Below are 15,358 nucleotides of genomic sequence, written 5' to 3'. Positions count from 1 at the left end.
CACACCGAGCTCAGTTTGAGAACTGCGCTGGAGCTGATGTCATTGTCAAGTCAGTGTCTGATTGGCCAAACCCCGTTTTTCGCTTGCGAAATCCGCCGTCAAAACAGACAGATTTGTTATTTTTTCTCCGCTGCGGATTTTCGCTTTTCGGCGTCCACAGAGTAATTAGAATACATTCGTTTGTTAATTTTGCGAATTTCGCTGCGAATTTCGCTGCGAATTTCGCTGCGAATTTCGCTGCGAATATCCGCACGGAAATTCCGCTCGGTGTGGACAGCCCTTAAGACTGGTTAAATTCCAAGTCTAATGCACAGAATTGGCTTGGATCCTAAAGTGTTCAGCCACAAAGACAGCAGAAGAGACCAAAGCTACTAAGAGTCGCTGGAGTGTGTTCATAGCAGAAAGGCACGCATAATAGAAGCGACAGAATATGCCCGTTAAGCAGAAAACAAGCATTCCGACATTCTAATTGGATGTGGTATCTGTCGCTGAACTGCATCATTGCTGATGCTAATTAACATAATATTTGGCTGAAGTTCATATGAAAAATTCACAAGCTGCCGCTCAAGTCTATCAAATTGCTTCTGGTTTTCCAAATGACTTTTGTCTCTTCTGTTGCCAGCTCCTCCATACAATGTCAATTACTTACATCACCAGTGTCGCTCTAGATGCCTCTGATGTGTTTGTGCCATTAGTTTCCATTACAAACTGAATGTGTGGAGATGCCCTCTTCACTATCCAGTTTTCCCCTATTTCTGTAAGCCGCTGCAAATGTCTGACCATCCTGTGTGTGTGTGTGTGTGTGTGTGTGTGTGTGTGTGGGCCTAAGAGAATGTCATATTATCCAACTGGTTTGAACTGAAAGATCTGACAAATTGCACACAACCTTTAAGCTGTGACACTATTTCATAGGGAGGCTATTTTCACCATCCAATACAACATCCGCTCATTCATGGGTGTCAAGAACTGGCCATGGATGACCGTGTACTTCAAGATCAAGCCTCTTCTGAAGAGTGCTGAGACTGAGAAGGAGCTGATTGTTCTTAAGGAAGAGCATGCCAAACTGAAGGAGTCCCATACCAAAATGGAGGCCAAGAAGAAGGAGCTTGAGGAGAAGATGGTTGTTCTGGTGCAGGAGAGGAATGATCTGCAGCTCCAAGTGTCATCTGTAAGTTTTCTATTGATGTATTTAGCAAATAACTTTGTATGTTATCATTGTATACCATAAAAATCCCCTACATTTCTTAATTGCAATGCCGTGATATATACGCCCTCTTCCCTCAGGGATCTGAAACTCTGAATGATGCTGAGGAGAGGTGTGAGGGTCTGATCAAGAGCAAGATCCAGCTCGAGGCCAAACTCAAAGAGATAACTGAGAGAATGGAGGATGAAGAGGAAGTCAATGCTGAGCTGACTGCCAAGAAGAGGAAACTGGAGGATGAGTGCTCTGAGCTCAAGAAGGACATTGATGATCTGGAGCTGACTCTGGCCAAAGTGGAGAAGGAGAAGCATGCCACCGAGAACAAGGTTTAGAAGAATAGAACAACATACTCTTCAATATATCTTATTGAAGTTACTGAACTACTGACAAAAAACATCCATGTATGTTTAGGTCAAGAACCTGACCGAGGAGATGTCTGCTCAAGATGAGTCCATTGGCAAGCTGACAAAGGAGAAGAAAGCCCTCCAAGAGGCCCACCAGCAGACTCTTGATGATCTCCAGGCAGAGGAAGACAAAGTCAACACTCTGACCAAGGGCAAGACAAAGCTTGAACAGCAAGTGGATGATGTAAGTTGACCATTCATATGTTGAGGACAAAAAACATGCTACATCTGTTTCTCCATTAACTGATGCTGATGTATTTACATTTGTAGCTTGAGGGGTCCCTGGAGCAGGAGAAGAAGCTTCGCATGGACCTTGAGAGAACCAAGAGGAAGCTTGAGGGTGACCTGAAACTGTCCCAGGAGAGTATCATGGATCTGGAGAATGACAAGCAGCAGTCTGATGAGAAGCTGAAGAAGTAATTTCTCACAACGTTAATTCGTATTCTCTCTCTGCCATATTCTGCAGTTTCAGCATATTCCAATGGATTGTTTTCCTGTCTATTGTCAATAACAGGAAGGACTTTGAAACAAGCCAGCTTCTGAGCAAGATTGAAGATGAGCAATCTCTGGGTGCTCAGCTGCAGAAGAAGATCAAGGAGCTTCAGGTTTGTAAAGATCTATTGTTGAATGTTGTCTAATAAGTATATTCTGCATTTTTGTACACAATACATTTTCAATTGTATAGGCCCGTATTGAGGAGCTGGAGGAAGAGATTGAGGCTGAGCGTGCAGCTCGTGCCAAGGTTGAGAAGCAGAGAGCTGATCTGTCCAGGGAACTTGAGGAGATCAGTGAGAGGCTTGAGGAGGCTGGTGGTGCCACTGCTGCTCAAATTGAGATGAGCAAGAAACGCGAAGCTGAGTTCCAGAAGCTGCGTCGTGACCTTGAGGAGTCCACCCTGCAGCATGAAGCCACTGCTTCCGCTCTGCGCAAGAAGCAGGCCGATACCGTTGCTGAGCTGGGAGAGCAGATTGACAACCTCCAGCGTGTCAAGCAGAAGCTTGAGAAGGAGAAGAGCGAGTACAAGATGGAGATTGATGACCTCTCCAGCAACATGGAAGCTGTTGCTAAGGCTAAGGTTGGTGACCTTGTATATTTGTTACCTCCGCCAAGGAGGTTATGTTTCGTTCGTGTTGTTTTATTTGTCTGGCTGTTTGTTTATCTGTCAGCAGGATAATTCAGATAGTTATGCACTCATTTTTATGGAATTTTGTGGAGTTGTTGAAAATGGAAAAAGGAACAAGTGATAAAATGTTAGTGGTGATCCTGATCACACTTTGGATCCAGGAAATTTCACCATTCCAGGAGAAGGCAAACTTTGACATTCTATTTTCTTACTGCATTGGGTGCATTTCTAGTTTTAAAATGAATTGTTTTGATTCTCATACCATTTAAATGTTCACTTAAATAACAGGCCAATCTTGAGAAGATGTGCCGCACCCTTGAGGACGGACTCAGTGAAGTCAAGGCCAAGGGTGATGAGGCTCACCGCCAAGTCAATGACCTCAGCACACAGAGGGCGAGACTTGAGACAGAAAATGGTAAAACTAATGTATATTGCTTATAGACTCTTTTGTCCTTGACATACTTGCTTGACATGAATGACATGCCACTCTTAAATGGGGTGTAAATAATAATTGATATGTATCAATGCATCGATTCTACAGTACGGCCAGCGATTGAATCAAATCGTATTATATCGTGGGGCATTCTTAGGTATTGAAAATAATCGAATCGCTGGACCCTGCTCAATGCCATCGCTGTCAATCGTGCACCATAATAGAAGTGGGAAAGAAAAAAAGAAAAATTGAATCGAATTGTATCATGGGGCATTGTTAAGTATCAAAAATAATCGAATCGCTGCCTTAAGAAATAGTCATGGAGGCCGTGATTTACACCACTAGTTGCAATGAATAAGACGCTACTCTTAACAGGTGAGCTTGGTCGTCAGCTGGAGGAGAAGGATGCTCTTGTGTCTCAGCTGTCCAGAAGCAAGCAGGCTTTCACCCAGCAGGTTGAGGAGCTGAAGAGACTGATTGAGGAGGAAGTCAAGGTATTTTCATTTAAAAAAAAATGAAAAAATGGCTGTGGCTCAATCGGGTGTACACTTGACTGCTACTCTGGCGACCAGAATCATTTTGCAAGCCCTCCCCTTCTCTCTCTCCCTGCTAATTTCCTATCTCTCTCTACCGTCCTGTCATAATAAAAGCCTAAAAAAGCCCCCCAATAAAGAGAGAAAAGAGGACAGTGTAAACAATATTCCAACAACTGTTTGAAAGAAACCAATCTACTGTATGTGTCATACTAGGCCAAGAATGCCCTGGCCCACGCTGTTCAGTCTGCACGCCATGACTGCGACCTCCTGAGGGAGCAGTTTGAGGAGGAGCAGGAGGCCAAGGCTGAGTTGCAGCGTGGCATGTCCAAGGCCAATGGTGAGGTTTCTCAGTGGAGGGCCAAGTATGAAACTGATGCCATCCAGCGCACCGAGGAGCTTGAGGAAGCCAAGTATGAACTTGTCCCACATGTTGAGCTTATCTAATAAAATGTATAAACTATGCAGGAGACATAAATGAGACATGAATGAAGTAGTGAAGTACAATTATATTTATTAACAATTGCAAATTAAAATGTATTAACACATATCACACATTTTATTAATTTCATATTAACTCAAATCCTTCTCCTCAACCCATTTAGGAAGAAGCTTGCCCAGCGTCTGCAGGATGCTGAGGAGCAAATTGAGGCGGTTAACTCCAAGTGTGCCTCTCTGGAGAAGACCAAGCAAAGACTCCAGGGTGAGGTTGAGGACCTTATGATTGACGTGGAGAGAGCCAATGGTCTTGCTGCCAACCTGGACAAGAAGCAGAGGAACTTTGACAAGGTTACACTTCTACATTGAATGATAATATAACGCAAAAATCACGCCATAAGACTAGTTGCTGGATGTTAAAAAGTTATCTGAAACCAATCCTTTATCTTATAGGTCCTGGCTGAGTGGAAACAGAAGTTCGAGGAGGGTCAGGCTGAGCTGGAGGGTGCCCAGAAGGAGGCTCGCTCTCTCAGCACTGAGCTGTTCAAGATGAAGAATTCCTATGAGGAGTCTCTTGACCACCTGGAGACTCTGAAGAGGGAGAACAAGAATCTCCAGCGTAAGTAAAGACTGCACATAAAAATCCTGCACATAAAAAGACAATTAAACTGTATTTACCAATACTGATTTAAATGTAAATGTGCTAAACTTTTCCTATGTTACTTTGCAGAGGAGATCTCTGACCTGACTGAGCAGCTTGGTGAGACTGGAAAGAGCATCCATGAGCTGGAGAAGGCCAAGAAGACCGTTGAGACCGAGAAGACTGAGATTCAGACCGCCCTGGAAGAGGCTGAGGTAAATAATATAGACATTTTAATTTTATGTCCAATGTCAGCACAATACTTTCCTATTTCCCTTTTTAACTCCTTGTTGTCCTGTTCTTTACTCTTGTGCTCTGTAGGGAACTCTTGAGCATGAGGAGTCCAAGATTCTCCGTGTCCAGCTTGAGCTGAACCAGGTCAAGGGTGAGGTTGACAGGAAGCTTGCAGAGAAGGACGAGGAGATGGAGCAGATCAAGAGGAACAGCCAAAGGGTGATTGACTCTATGCAGGGTACTCTGGACTCTGAGGTCAGGAGCAGGAATGATGCCCTGAGAGTCAAGAAGAAGATGGAGGGAGACCTCAATGAGATGGAGGTTCAGCTGAGCCATGCTAACCGCCAGGCAGCTGAGGCCCAGAAACACCTGAGGACCGTCCAGGGTCAACTCAAGGTCCGGTGACAATGTTAAATATTAAAAACATTTGCCTTTGATAAAAATAACATAAAATAACAAATCCATTTCCTAACTTGTGCTCCAGGATGCCCAACTGCACCTTGATGATGCTTGTAGAGGACAGGACGACATGAAGGAGCAGGTTGCCATGGTGGAGCGCAGGAACGGCTTGATGGTGGCTGAGATTGAGGAGCTGAGAGCTGCCCTGGAGGGGACAGAGAGAGGCCGCAAAGTGGCCGAGGGGGAGCTGGTTGATCTCAGTGAGCGTGTTGGCCTTCTGCACTCTCAGGTAGAGAGGACTCTATTATATATTTAAATAAGGATGCTGGGATATTGAGGACACATCTAACATTGTTTTCATTGAACTGTAGAACACCAGCCTGATCAACACCAAGAAGAAGCTGGAGAGTGATTTGGTTCAGGTCCAGGGTGAGGTCGATGACATCGTCCAGGAGGCCAGAAACGCTGAGGATAAGGCCAAGAAAGCTATCACTGATGTAAGTAAGACCCTCCATTTCAGACTAAAATTATATCATGAGTCAACTATGAGTTTGCAGTATATACAAATCTATCACATTGTCATATAGGCTGCCATGATGGCAGAAGAGCTGAAGAAGGAGCAGGACACCAGTTCTCATCTGGAGAGGATGAAGAAGAACCTGGAGGTCACTGTGAAGGATCTGCAGCATCGCCTGGATGAGGCTGAGAATCTGGCCATGAAGGGTGGCAAGAAACAGCTCCAGAAACTGGAGTCCAGGGTTTGTTGAACTATTTCTTTGTCATGACGCATTGCTACCTATGGTAATGATGATGCGAGATGACAAACTTGATAATTTCGCATGTCCAGGTTCGTGAGCTGGAGACCGAGATGGAGGCTGAACAGAGGCGTGGTGTCGACGCTGTCAAGGGAGTTCGGAAATACGAGAGGAGAGTCAAGGAACTCACCTATCAGGTAGAACAATTTCTTCTCACAAAATATAGAATTTTTCATCCTACCATCAGCCTGACACGCTTTTTGAATGTGCATTTACACCTTGTGGCTTTTCAGAATGTGGGGGCAGCATAGCTCCAGAGATTCTTTAATTCTCTCTTCTCTCTCTGATAACACTGTGCTGTGCAGATGCTTCCAAGAATGGCAGACCTTTGGCCTGCATGGAAGAAGGGAGAGCTCTCGTTTGCAAATTGGTGTGGGACATAGCCTAAATATGAACTTGTATGATTTAAATGTCCATACTTATCAGTGGAGGTTATCACGTCAGTTGTTTTCGATGTGAGAGAAATAGCCGCCGCTTCAATCAATTGCTATCAATATTATTTACGTGCGTGTTATAGGCTTACCGGTCTTATATTTTCTCCTATTTCTGCTGTTTTGTTTTTTTATCAAATAAAATAGTGACGCCTGGGCTACTCCTCCAGTAATGTGGTTGCTTTCGTGACAGAGCCCCGCAGCCTGTTAAATAGTGCTACGTGCCAATAGTTTCTCACCGTCAACAAGACAACATAGCCTACTTTGCACTGGCCAATCACTTAATGATTGTGAATTAAATGTGCGACAGCGTGCTGCAACCAAGGCCACGACTAGGGTGGCCATCGGTTCGTTTTTACGACCTGTTCACGACATCCGTGTGTCCCTCTCTTTGTCTTTCATCTCCTCCTAGCCTTTTGCTTATGGCCTCGAGATGCGAGGCAACGTCATTGACGCAAACTAGACCTTGACAGTCGGTCGCGTTTCCGATATCTGTGGCCGCCATGTTACTCCAGATTTAACTCCAGACTACGCACAGCGAATTAACTGTATTGCTGTCGCCATATGTCGGGGAGCTCTCTGTGCAATTAGTGTTAATTGCGGTCCAATGAAGTGCATTAACTGACCGTATGAAAGTTAAATAAGGTAACTATATTATTGTCTACTGTCTGTTTCCTATTTTTTCCTACACTGGTGGCAACGCATAGTGCAACTTAGTTTGTCCGCTAAATGCCTTTACAACGAGGGCTCTCACAACTTTACAAACAGGGCAAAGAACATGTCTTTCTGCACGGGCACTTTGAGCTTGTGTTGTTGCTATGGTTATCCAGCGTCTGCATGAAAAAAAAGGTGGACAGAAGCGGTTTGCCTCTCATTTTAAAACACTGCTGATAAACACACTCCTGACCAACTTTGAGTAAAGTAAATCAAATTAATTGTTGGCTATTATAGGCCTACGCATGCATGACTGTGACTACCCAAAATACATGATTTGTCTTTCGTAACCTGCCGTCTCTGATACAACATTAAGTTAGTGGTAGCCTACTGATGACTCCTTTATCGGAGTGAGGTAATGAAATGCGAAAATCCTTCCCAAAAAATCTTGTTTTACAAGTAAAACTGTTGTTGGCAGCTCAGTTAGTCTGAGGTAAGATGGCAGCGCGGTTCCCTGATTTCTGCCTACAGTTTAGAATGCAGACTTCACTGTTTTCTCCACGGAGGAGGGGAGTCGGCAAGTCGAAGCAATGGGTACGGCGCAAGGATGCTAGGTTAGAAAGTTAAGGGGCGGGGTTGTCCGGCCGAAGTCCGGACAGCTGGTAATCCTAGCCACGACCCCTTCACATTCAGTGGCATTGCATGGATGGTGAAGTCAGGTTGTGGAGTGTCAGCTGTTGCTTTGTCCCTTTGCTATTGGAAGTAGTGAAACAAACATTTGGGAACTAAATCCACTTCTATAATTTCGAGCCGTTTTTATTTCGTGGCTGTGTTTCAAAAGCATTTGCTTTGAGAGACATGGAGTGGCTTGCTGATTGAGTTGCGTGTGTCATCTTCCGATTTGCGGTGCATGCCAAGGTTTATTTCAGCATTTTTCCTCCACAATTATTAGAAGTCAGCTATCTACTTATAGCGAGTGTTACCAAGTGCCACCTGGCAGTTGTTTAGGTACACTGCAGCTTGGCTGAGCGCCTGGATCACGTGACTCACAGTAGAGTAACGTAGAGTAGAGTAGAGTATCATTTATTGATCCCAGGGGGAAATGAAGGTGTCAAGTGGCATACATACATAAATACAGACGACATTACACACAAGACATTACACACATCATGACGTCAGGCAAGCGAGTCTTACCTCGTCCTCCACACCAATATGCATGCTCTATCTATGGCGACCCACTGTATTATTCTGCGAAAGGAAGACAACACTATTTAACATCATTTTCTCTTCAGACTGAGGAGGACAAGAAGAACATGTCCAGACTCCAGTCCCTGGTGGAGAAGCTCCAGGCGAAGGTCAAGGCCTACAAGAGGCACTCCGAGGAGGCTGTAAGTAGCAGTCTAACATTAGGCTCGTTCGTGACGAAGCAGTAAGATTTTTGCTAGGCAGTGGGCATGCGCACTTTGCCAGTTTGATGCATTCTGGTTAGAATTTTCTGACCAGAATGCATCAAACTGGCAAAGTGCGCATGCCCACTGCCTAGCAAAAATCTTACTGCGTCGTGCCTCGTCACGAACGAACCTACTGTGTGATCTGGTTCTTGATTGTGATTGGCTGATAGCCGTTGTAAATTGGGCGTAAACACACAACTCCAGAATTAGACTTTGATGGTAGTGGTAAGTATTCGTAGCCTAGAAATCTAGACGCCCCTAGTGGCCGCAAATTGAATTTGCTCTCGGGGGCAGCATGAATTCTGGAAATAAACTACTACAAATATTGCACAGTGCAACTGTGATTCTAAAAATCTACAACTCAGCCATGGACATTTTCTATACACCCTCTTTCAAAAGCAACATTTGAATTAGTAAGCAAAAATGTATACCCTGACACAAGGGCACTTTGAGGGGTATAGCTCCACAGGACTCCATTCATTCTGGTCTACAAAGATCGAGTGCCCCACATGGAACTAGAACAAGAATCTCCAGCGTAAGTAAAGACCAGGGCTCCGAACCGGTTCAAGGAACGAAAACGAAAACCGAAAACGAACGAAATTTTATGGAATTTTACAAGGAACGGAAACGGAAACGAAAACGAAATGGTCTTCAAGTGTTCCGGAACAAAAACGTTATTCTGAAATCCACAAACCGGTTAATAACGTTTTTTTTTTCGTTCTCTATATTTCATGCAAGTGCACGATTTTGTTTGAGGAGTAACCATGGCGACAGTCTTTTAGTTCGGCTACTGACGTGTATGAGGGGAAACATGCATACAGCAACAGCATTTTGCTTCACCTGAGCTCTTGCCGCCGATTGATAAAATATTGAGGAGCATTGGCCAATCAGAGTGCGACTGTGCATTGTATGGAGAAACTTCCTGGGTAAATTTTAGGATGTGCTTCTCCTGAGAGATTTTGATAGGAAACTAGAACTAAACTGTCTCTGTTCTCCTGGCTTTCTCGTAGTGATTGGAAGTTGGCTCTAATAAACCCGCCCTAAAGTTGTTGACCACCAATATCAAATGAGTTTTTGTAAGAGAAATGACACTTTACCCGCGCTGTTCTTCAGTCTCATTCACGGACAGTTGCCTACAGAGTTTTATATTGACACCATGGAGAGCAAAAGAGAACATGTCTTGAGATCGGTGTTGGGATTCCTACAGGGACAGAGTATTTGGACCTACAGTCTATGATTTGCAAAGGAATTGGATAGGCGATTTGATGAACCTAATTCGCAGAGTGCTCTCGAGAGGCAACTGGTGGGTAAGTCATGTTTAGCTTACTACTTGTAATGGCACCGCCGAGTGCCTCGATGTTCAATGCGGTTATGGCAAATAAAATTATGTTGTCGTAAAGTTACTGAAGTGCTTTTGTTGTGCGCAGCGTATCCCACTGTCGGTTGTATAGAAGAGAGGTGAGAGCTGGTGTTTTATGTGCTGTAATCAAGGACATATTTATCTGTTGTTGTGGTCAATGCGGGATAAAGTCATTCGTGGCAGATGGACAGACGCTAGCTGACGTTAGCTGGCCCGCTCAATGTTTCGATGGTTTCCTCAGTATTGCGCAATATTTCCTGGCTGTCATCACGAATAACAGTAGGTCGCGTGTGACAACAAGCAGGGATAGAGAAAGACAGCGCATTTGTTGTTGTTTAAGTTATTATACTCTTCTGTCGTGCAGAGGGCTGGGCTGATGGGATGGACTACGTGGAAACTCTTACTATTTTGTGACGCTTGTCTGTTAGGCTACAAAAGGTCTCCGGTTTTGTGGTGATGGACTTGCACTGGAATGGTTGGTAGCCGATATCTGAGAGCATATCCGATGCTAGTGACCCCTTGCATCGTGCACATCTCAAAACAGTTTGGGATTTTTTTGTAGAGCAAACGGTGTCCCTTTCACTTACACGTTTCACTTGCTGCAAACCTCATCATGGCCTATTAAATAGAGCTAGGCAAGAACTGAAATCCATGCCTATCGACACCTCTTACGGGCTCTGCATACTTCACGTGCGCATTTTGTCGCGTGTGGCGCGAGAACCATTAATGACGTCATCACTTGCGACAGACTATTCATACTTCAGAAGGCTTTCGCTCGCATTGTCGGAAGTGCCCTCTGCTGTTCATGAGAGAAACGGCAGTATCTTTCGCAACTCGCAGCGTGAGTTCTACGGATGCATAAAATAGAAAGCCAAACACGGCTGCTGTAGGGCTACTGAACGTCTGACTTGTGACTTACCACATTGAAACATATATTTTTTGTTGTAGCCTACATTGCCAGATCATTCCAAGACCATGTGAGAGCATTGTTCTGGCGGCAGAATTTTTAAATATATCGCCGAACACAACGTGCTTCTGAACAAAGTAAACAATTGTTTCACTGAACAACATTTAAGAGAGAAGATAAAATAACTCTCTAGGACATTTTATTATCCTCAAAATGATGCATGATCCATTCTGTAGTAGCCTACAGTAGTTGTAGCCTCTCTTCACAACTCATGCTTTGTCTGCCTACCTGTATGGTCGCTGGTGGCGCACGACAAGTTAATATCTGGGGTGCACGACGTCGCGCCACGGCAGCTCACGACACGGCGTGTGACGTCATTTTGGGTCACGTGACGGCGCGAGTGAGGTCGCGAGTGAAGTATGAAGGAGGGTAGCGCCAGTCACGACAAGTATGAATCCCCCTTTATGCTGACGTTTACCTGCGCTATTCCAGAGATTTTTTTAGGAACTCTCTCTGGCTATTTTTTTAAACTCTCTCTGGCTATTCTGTATTGTGCCTCCCTAATCAACATCCACCCACCGCTACTGGGCTGGCATAGGCTACTTTTGATAAGAATTATAGGCATCCGGTTAAATCTGTCAGCATGGATAGCCCATCTGAGTGTTTTTGGGTGTGTTATTATTTTTGAGAATAGCTGTGTAAATCAAGGGGAAATAATGAGTACGTCTATTCTAAGATAAAGTCCACGAAAATAGACTTAATATGGCCGTTAAACACTGCAGGAACGTTGAGAACGAACGTTATTTTTCGTTCCGAACCGGTTCAGGAACGATATTTTTGTGGGGGAACGATTGCAGGAACGAAAACGTTAAACTGAAACTTGCCTGAACCGTTCGGAACGGAACGTTTGAAAAATAATTTCGTTTTCAAGCCCTGGTAAAGACTGCACATAAAAATCCTGCACATAAAAAGACAATTAAACTGTATTTACCAATACTGATTTAAATGTAAATGTGCTAAACTTTTCCTATGTTACTTTGCAGAGGAGATCTCTGACCTGACTGAGCAGCTTGGTGAGACTGGAAAGAGCATCCATGAGCTGGAGAAGGCCAAGAAGACCGTTGAGACCGAGAAGACTGAGATTCAGACCGCCCTGGAAGAGGCTGAGGTAAATAATATAGAAATTTTAATTTTATGTCCAATGTCAGCACAATACTTTCCTATTTCCCTTTTTAACTCCTTGTTGTCCTGTTCTTTACTCTTGTGCTCTGTAGGGAACTCTTGAGCATGAGGAGTCCAAGATTCTCCGTGTCCAGCTTGAGCTGAACCAGGTCAAGGGTGAGGTTGACAGGAAGCTTGCAGAGAAGGACGAGGAGATGGAGCAGATCAAGAGGAACAGCCAAAGGGTGATTGACTCTATGCAGGGTACTCTGGACTCTGAGGTCAGGAGCAGGAATGATGCCCTGAGAGTCAAGAAGAAGATGGAGGGAGACCTCAATGAGATGGAGGTTCAGCTGAGCCATGCTAACCGCCAGGCAGCTGAGGCCCAGAAACACCTGAGGACCGTCCAGGGTCAACTCAAGGTCCGGTGACAATGTTAAATATTAAAAACATTTGCCTTTGATAAAAGTAACATAAAATAACAAATCCATTTCCTAACTTGTGCTCCAGGATGCCCAACTGCACCTTGATGATGCTTGTAGAGGACAGGACGACATGAAGGAGCAGGTTGCCATGGTGGAGCGCAGGAACGGCTTGATGGTGGCTGAGATTGAGGAGCTGAGAGCTGCCCTGGAGGGGACAGAGAGAGGCCGCAAAGTGGCCGAGGGGGAGCTGGTTGATCTCAGTGAGCGTGTTGGCCTTCTGCACTCTCAGGTAGAGAGGACTCTATTATATATTTAAATAAGGATGCTGGGATATTGAGGACACATCTAACATTGTTTTCATTGAACTGTAGAACACCAGCCTGATCAACACCAAGAAGAAGCTGGAGAGTGATTTGGTTCAGGTCCAGGGTGAGGTCGATGACATCGTCCAGGAGGCCAGAAACGCTGAGGATAAGGCCAAGAAAGCTATCACTGATGTAAGTAAGACCCTCCATTTCAGACTAAAATTATATCATGAGTCAACTATGAGTTTGCAGTATATACAAATCTATCACATTGTCATATAGGCTGCCATGATGGCAGAGGAGCTGAAGAAGGAGCAGGACACCAGTGCTCATCTGGAGAGGATGAAGAAGAACCTGGAGGTCACTGTGAAGGATCTGCAGCATCGCCTGGATGAGGCTGAGAATCTGGCCATGAAGGGTGGCAAGAAACAGCTCCAGAAACTGGAGTCCAGGGTTTGTTGAACTATTTATTTCTCATGACGCATTAAGACTTATGGTAATGATGATACGAGATGACAAACTTGATAATTTCGCATGTCCAGGTTCGTGAGCTGGAGGCCGAGGTGGAGGCTGAACAGAGGCGTGGTGGTGATGCCGTCAAGGGAGTTCGCAAGTACGAGAGGAGAGTAAAGGAACTCACTTACCAGGTAGGCAATGTCTTCTCACACAATATAGAATTTCACAGCTGTTGGTAGTTCATCCTGCTCACGGCATCCATGACTACCGTCACCCTGACACGGTTTTTGACAGAGAACAACTCGTGCATCATGTAATGTTTGTCCTTCTCGGATCCAGAGTGGGCTACATGCGAGGTAAAGGGTCTCTGCAGTTTCCTAAAGTGAGCATTTTAACCCATATCAGCTGCTATTATTATTCTGAAAGTAGAGACCGGGGCGTAGACTAATGAGAAAACAGGCATAAAGATCTTGCTGATGGGTAGGCTACATGATCATAAAGTAGCCTACAGTGTTAAAATCTCAACTTTTATTCTGTGATTTAGTAGTTCAATTCTTCTTTGTCTAATTAAAAAGCACAGGGCGTCCGTTTCAACTCACGTCAGAGTAGAGTAAAGTAGAGTAGAGTAGATAATTTATTGATCACAGAGGGAAATTAAGGTGTCAAGTAGCATACATAAATACAGAAGACATTACACACACAAGACATTACACACATCATGACGTCAGGCAAGCGAGTCTTACCTCCACACCAATATGCATGCTCAATCTATGGCGACCCACTGTATTATTCTGCGAAAGGAAGACAACACTATTTAACATAATTTTCTCTTCAGACTGAAGAGGACAAGAAAAACATGGCCAGACTCCAGTCCCTGGTGGAGAAGCTCCAGATGAAGGTCAAGGCCTACAAGAGGCACTCCGAGGAGGCTGTAAGTAGCAATCCAACACTGGGTGATCTGGTTCTTGATTGTGATTGGCTGATAGCTGTTGTAAATTGGGCGTAAACACACAATTCCAGAATTAGAATTTGATGGTGGTGATAAGTATTTGTAGCCTAAAAATCTACACTCCCCTAGTGGCCGCAAATTTAATTTGCTCCCGGGGCAGCATGAATTCTGGAAATAAACTACAAATATTGCACAGTGCAACTGTGATTCTAAAAATATAAAACTCAGCCATGGACATTTTCTATTCACCCTCTTTCAAAAACAACATTCGAATTAGTAAACAAAAATGTATACCCTGAGACAAGGGCACTTTGAGGGGTATAGCTCCACAGGACTCCATTCATTCTGGTCTACAAAGATCGAGTGCCCCACATGGAACTGCAAAAATGAAGCTGTGAGAGTATCATGAGTGGAGCTTCTGTTCCTAGACTTTCTGTGGTATAACTTCTTTTCATGTTGTGATTTATCACTAGTAGTAGTATACACCTTCAGCCATCAAACTAATGTTTCTTTTCAAAACAGGAGGAACAGGCCAACAGCTACCTCTCCAAGCTGAGGAAGGTTTCTCATGAGCTGGAGGAGGCTGATGAGCGCGCCGACATTGCTGAGTCCCAGGTCAACAAGCTCAGGGCCAAGACCCGCGATGGTGGAAAGGTAACACACACAGCACTGTACATTTAAAATCTACTGCAGTTACTGCACAATCCTCATGAACCTCAATACCAGATACTTACAAAATACTACAAATGCTACACCGTGGTCTGCACTAATGATTAATTGGTCTGCACTGCACATTTCAGAGACATACTTATAAAGCCACATTTACACTCTAAAAGATTACTATCTGTGCATTGATGAATTGGTCAGTAGTATTCTTTTCTATTTCACAGAAGGAGGCAGCCGAGTAAGAAGACCTTCAATGTGGCGTCAGCTTTTCAGGAGAATCCTGATTAATGTGACCTTTCAGCAACAATGTAACAATATGCAATACCAAATGTAACAATATTTAATACCAAATAAATATTTTGCATTAAAATTA

General features: G+C 44.3%; 1 protein-coding gene across 2 annotated transcripts in view; it reads left to right on the top strand.

The window, feature by feature from the left end:
* The window catches only part of LOC134458415 (myosin heavy chain, fast skeletal muscle-like), a 29,963-nt gene extending 14,605 nt beyond the window's left edge, over positions 1-15,358 (top strand). Inside the window, exons 22-41 of one of the 2 annotated variants that reach the window (XM_063210722.1) lie at positions 913-1,168; positions 1,285-1,527; positions 1,613-1,789; positions 1,876-2,021; positions 2,120-2,210; positions 2,291-2,680; positions 3,017-3,143; positions 3,537-3,655; positions 3,911-4,107; positions 4,300-4,483; positions 4,586-4,751; positions 4,863-4,987; positions 5,094-5,402; positions 5,491-5,694; positions 5,777-5,902; positions 13,197-13,367; positions 13,457-13,561; positions 14,206-14,301; positions 14,842-14,973; positions 15,210-15,358. In XM_063210722.1, coding sequence (XP_063066792.1) covers positions 913-1,168; positions 1,285-1,527; positions 1,613-1,789; positions 1,876-2,021; positions 2,120-2,210; positions 2,291-2,680; positions 3,017-3,143; positions 3,537-3,655; positions 3,911-4,107; positions 4,300-4,483; positions 4,586-4,751; positions 4,863-4,987; positions 5,094-5,402; positions 5,491-5,694; positions 5,777-5,902; positions 13,197-13,367; positions 13,457-13,561; positions 14,206-14,301; positions 14,842-14,973; positions 15,210-15,227 — 3,382 coding nt within the window. In that variant the 3' untranslated portion in view covers positions 15,228-15,358. Of the gene's footprint in view, positions 1-912; positions 1,169-1,284; positions 1,528-1,612; positions 1,790-1,875; positions 2,022-2,119; positions 2,211-2,290; positions 2,681-3,016; positions 3,144-3,536; positions 3,656-3,910; positions 4,108-4,299; positions 4,484-4,585; positions 4,752-4,862; positions 4,988-5,093; positions 5,403-5,490; positions 5,695-5,776; positions 5,903-5,992; positions 6,164-6,252; positions 6,358-8,597; positions 8,694-13,196; positions 13,368-13,456; positions 13,562-14,205; positions 14,302-14,841; positions 14,974-15,209 lie in introns of both variants that reach the window. The other variant, XM_063210721.1, reaches the window with a different exon arrangement.

Source organism: Engraulis encrasicolus, chromosome 11, assembly GCF_034702125.1.
Source record: "Engraulis encrasicolus isolate BLACKSEA-1 chromosome 11, IST_EnEncr_1.0, whole genome shotgun sequence".
In the NCBI taxonomy this organism is placed as follows: Eukaryota; Metazoa; Chordata; class Actinopteri; order Clupeiformes; family Engraulidae; genus Engraulis; species Engraulis encrasicolus.
This window is presented reverse-complemented; position numbering and strand designations above follow the sequence as displayed.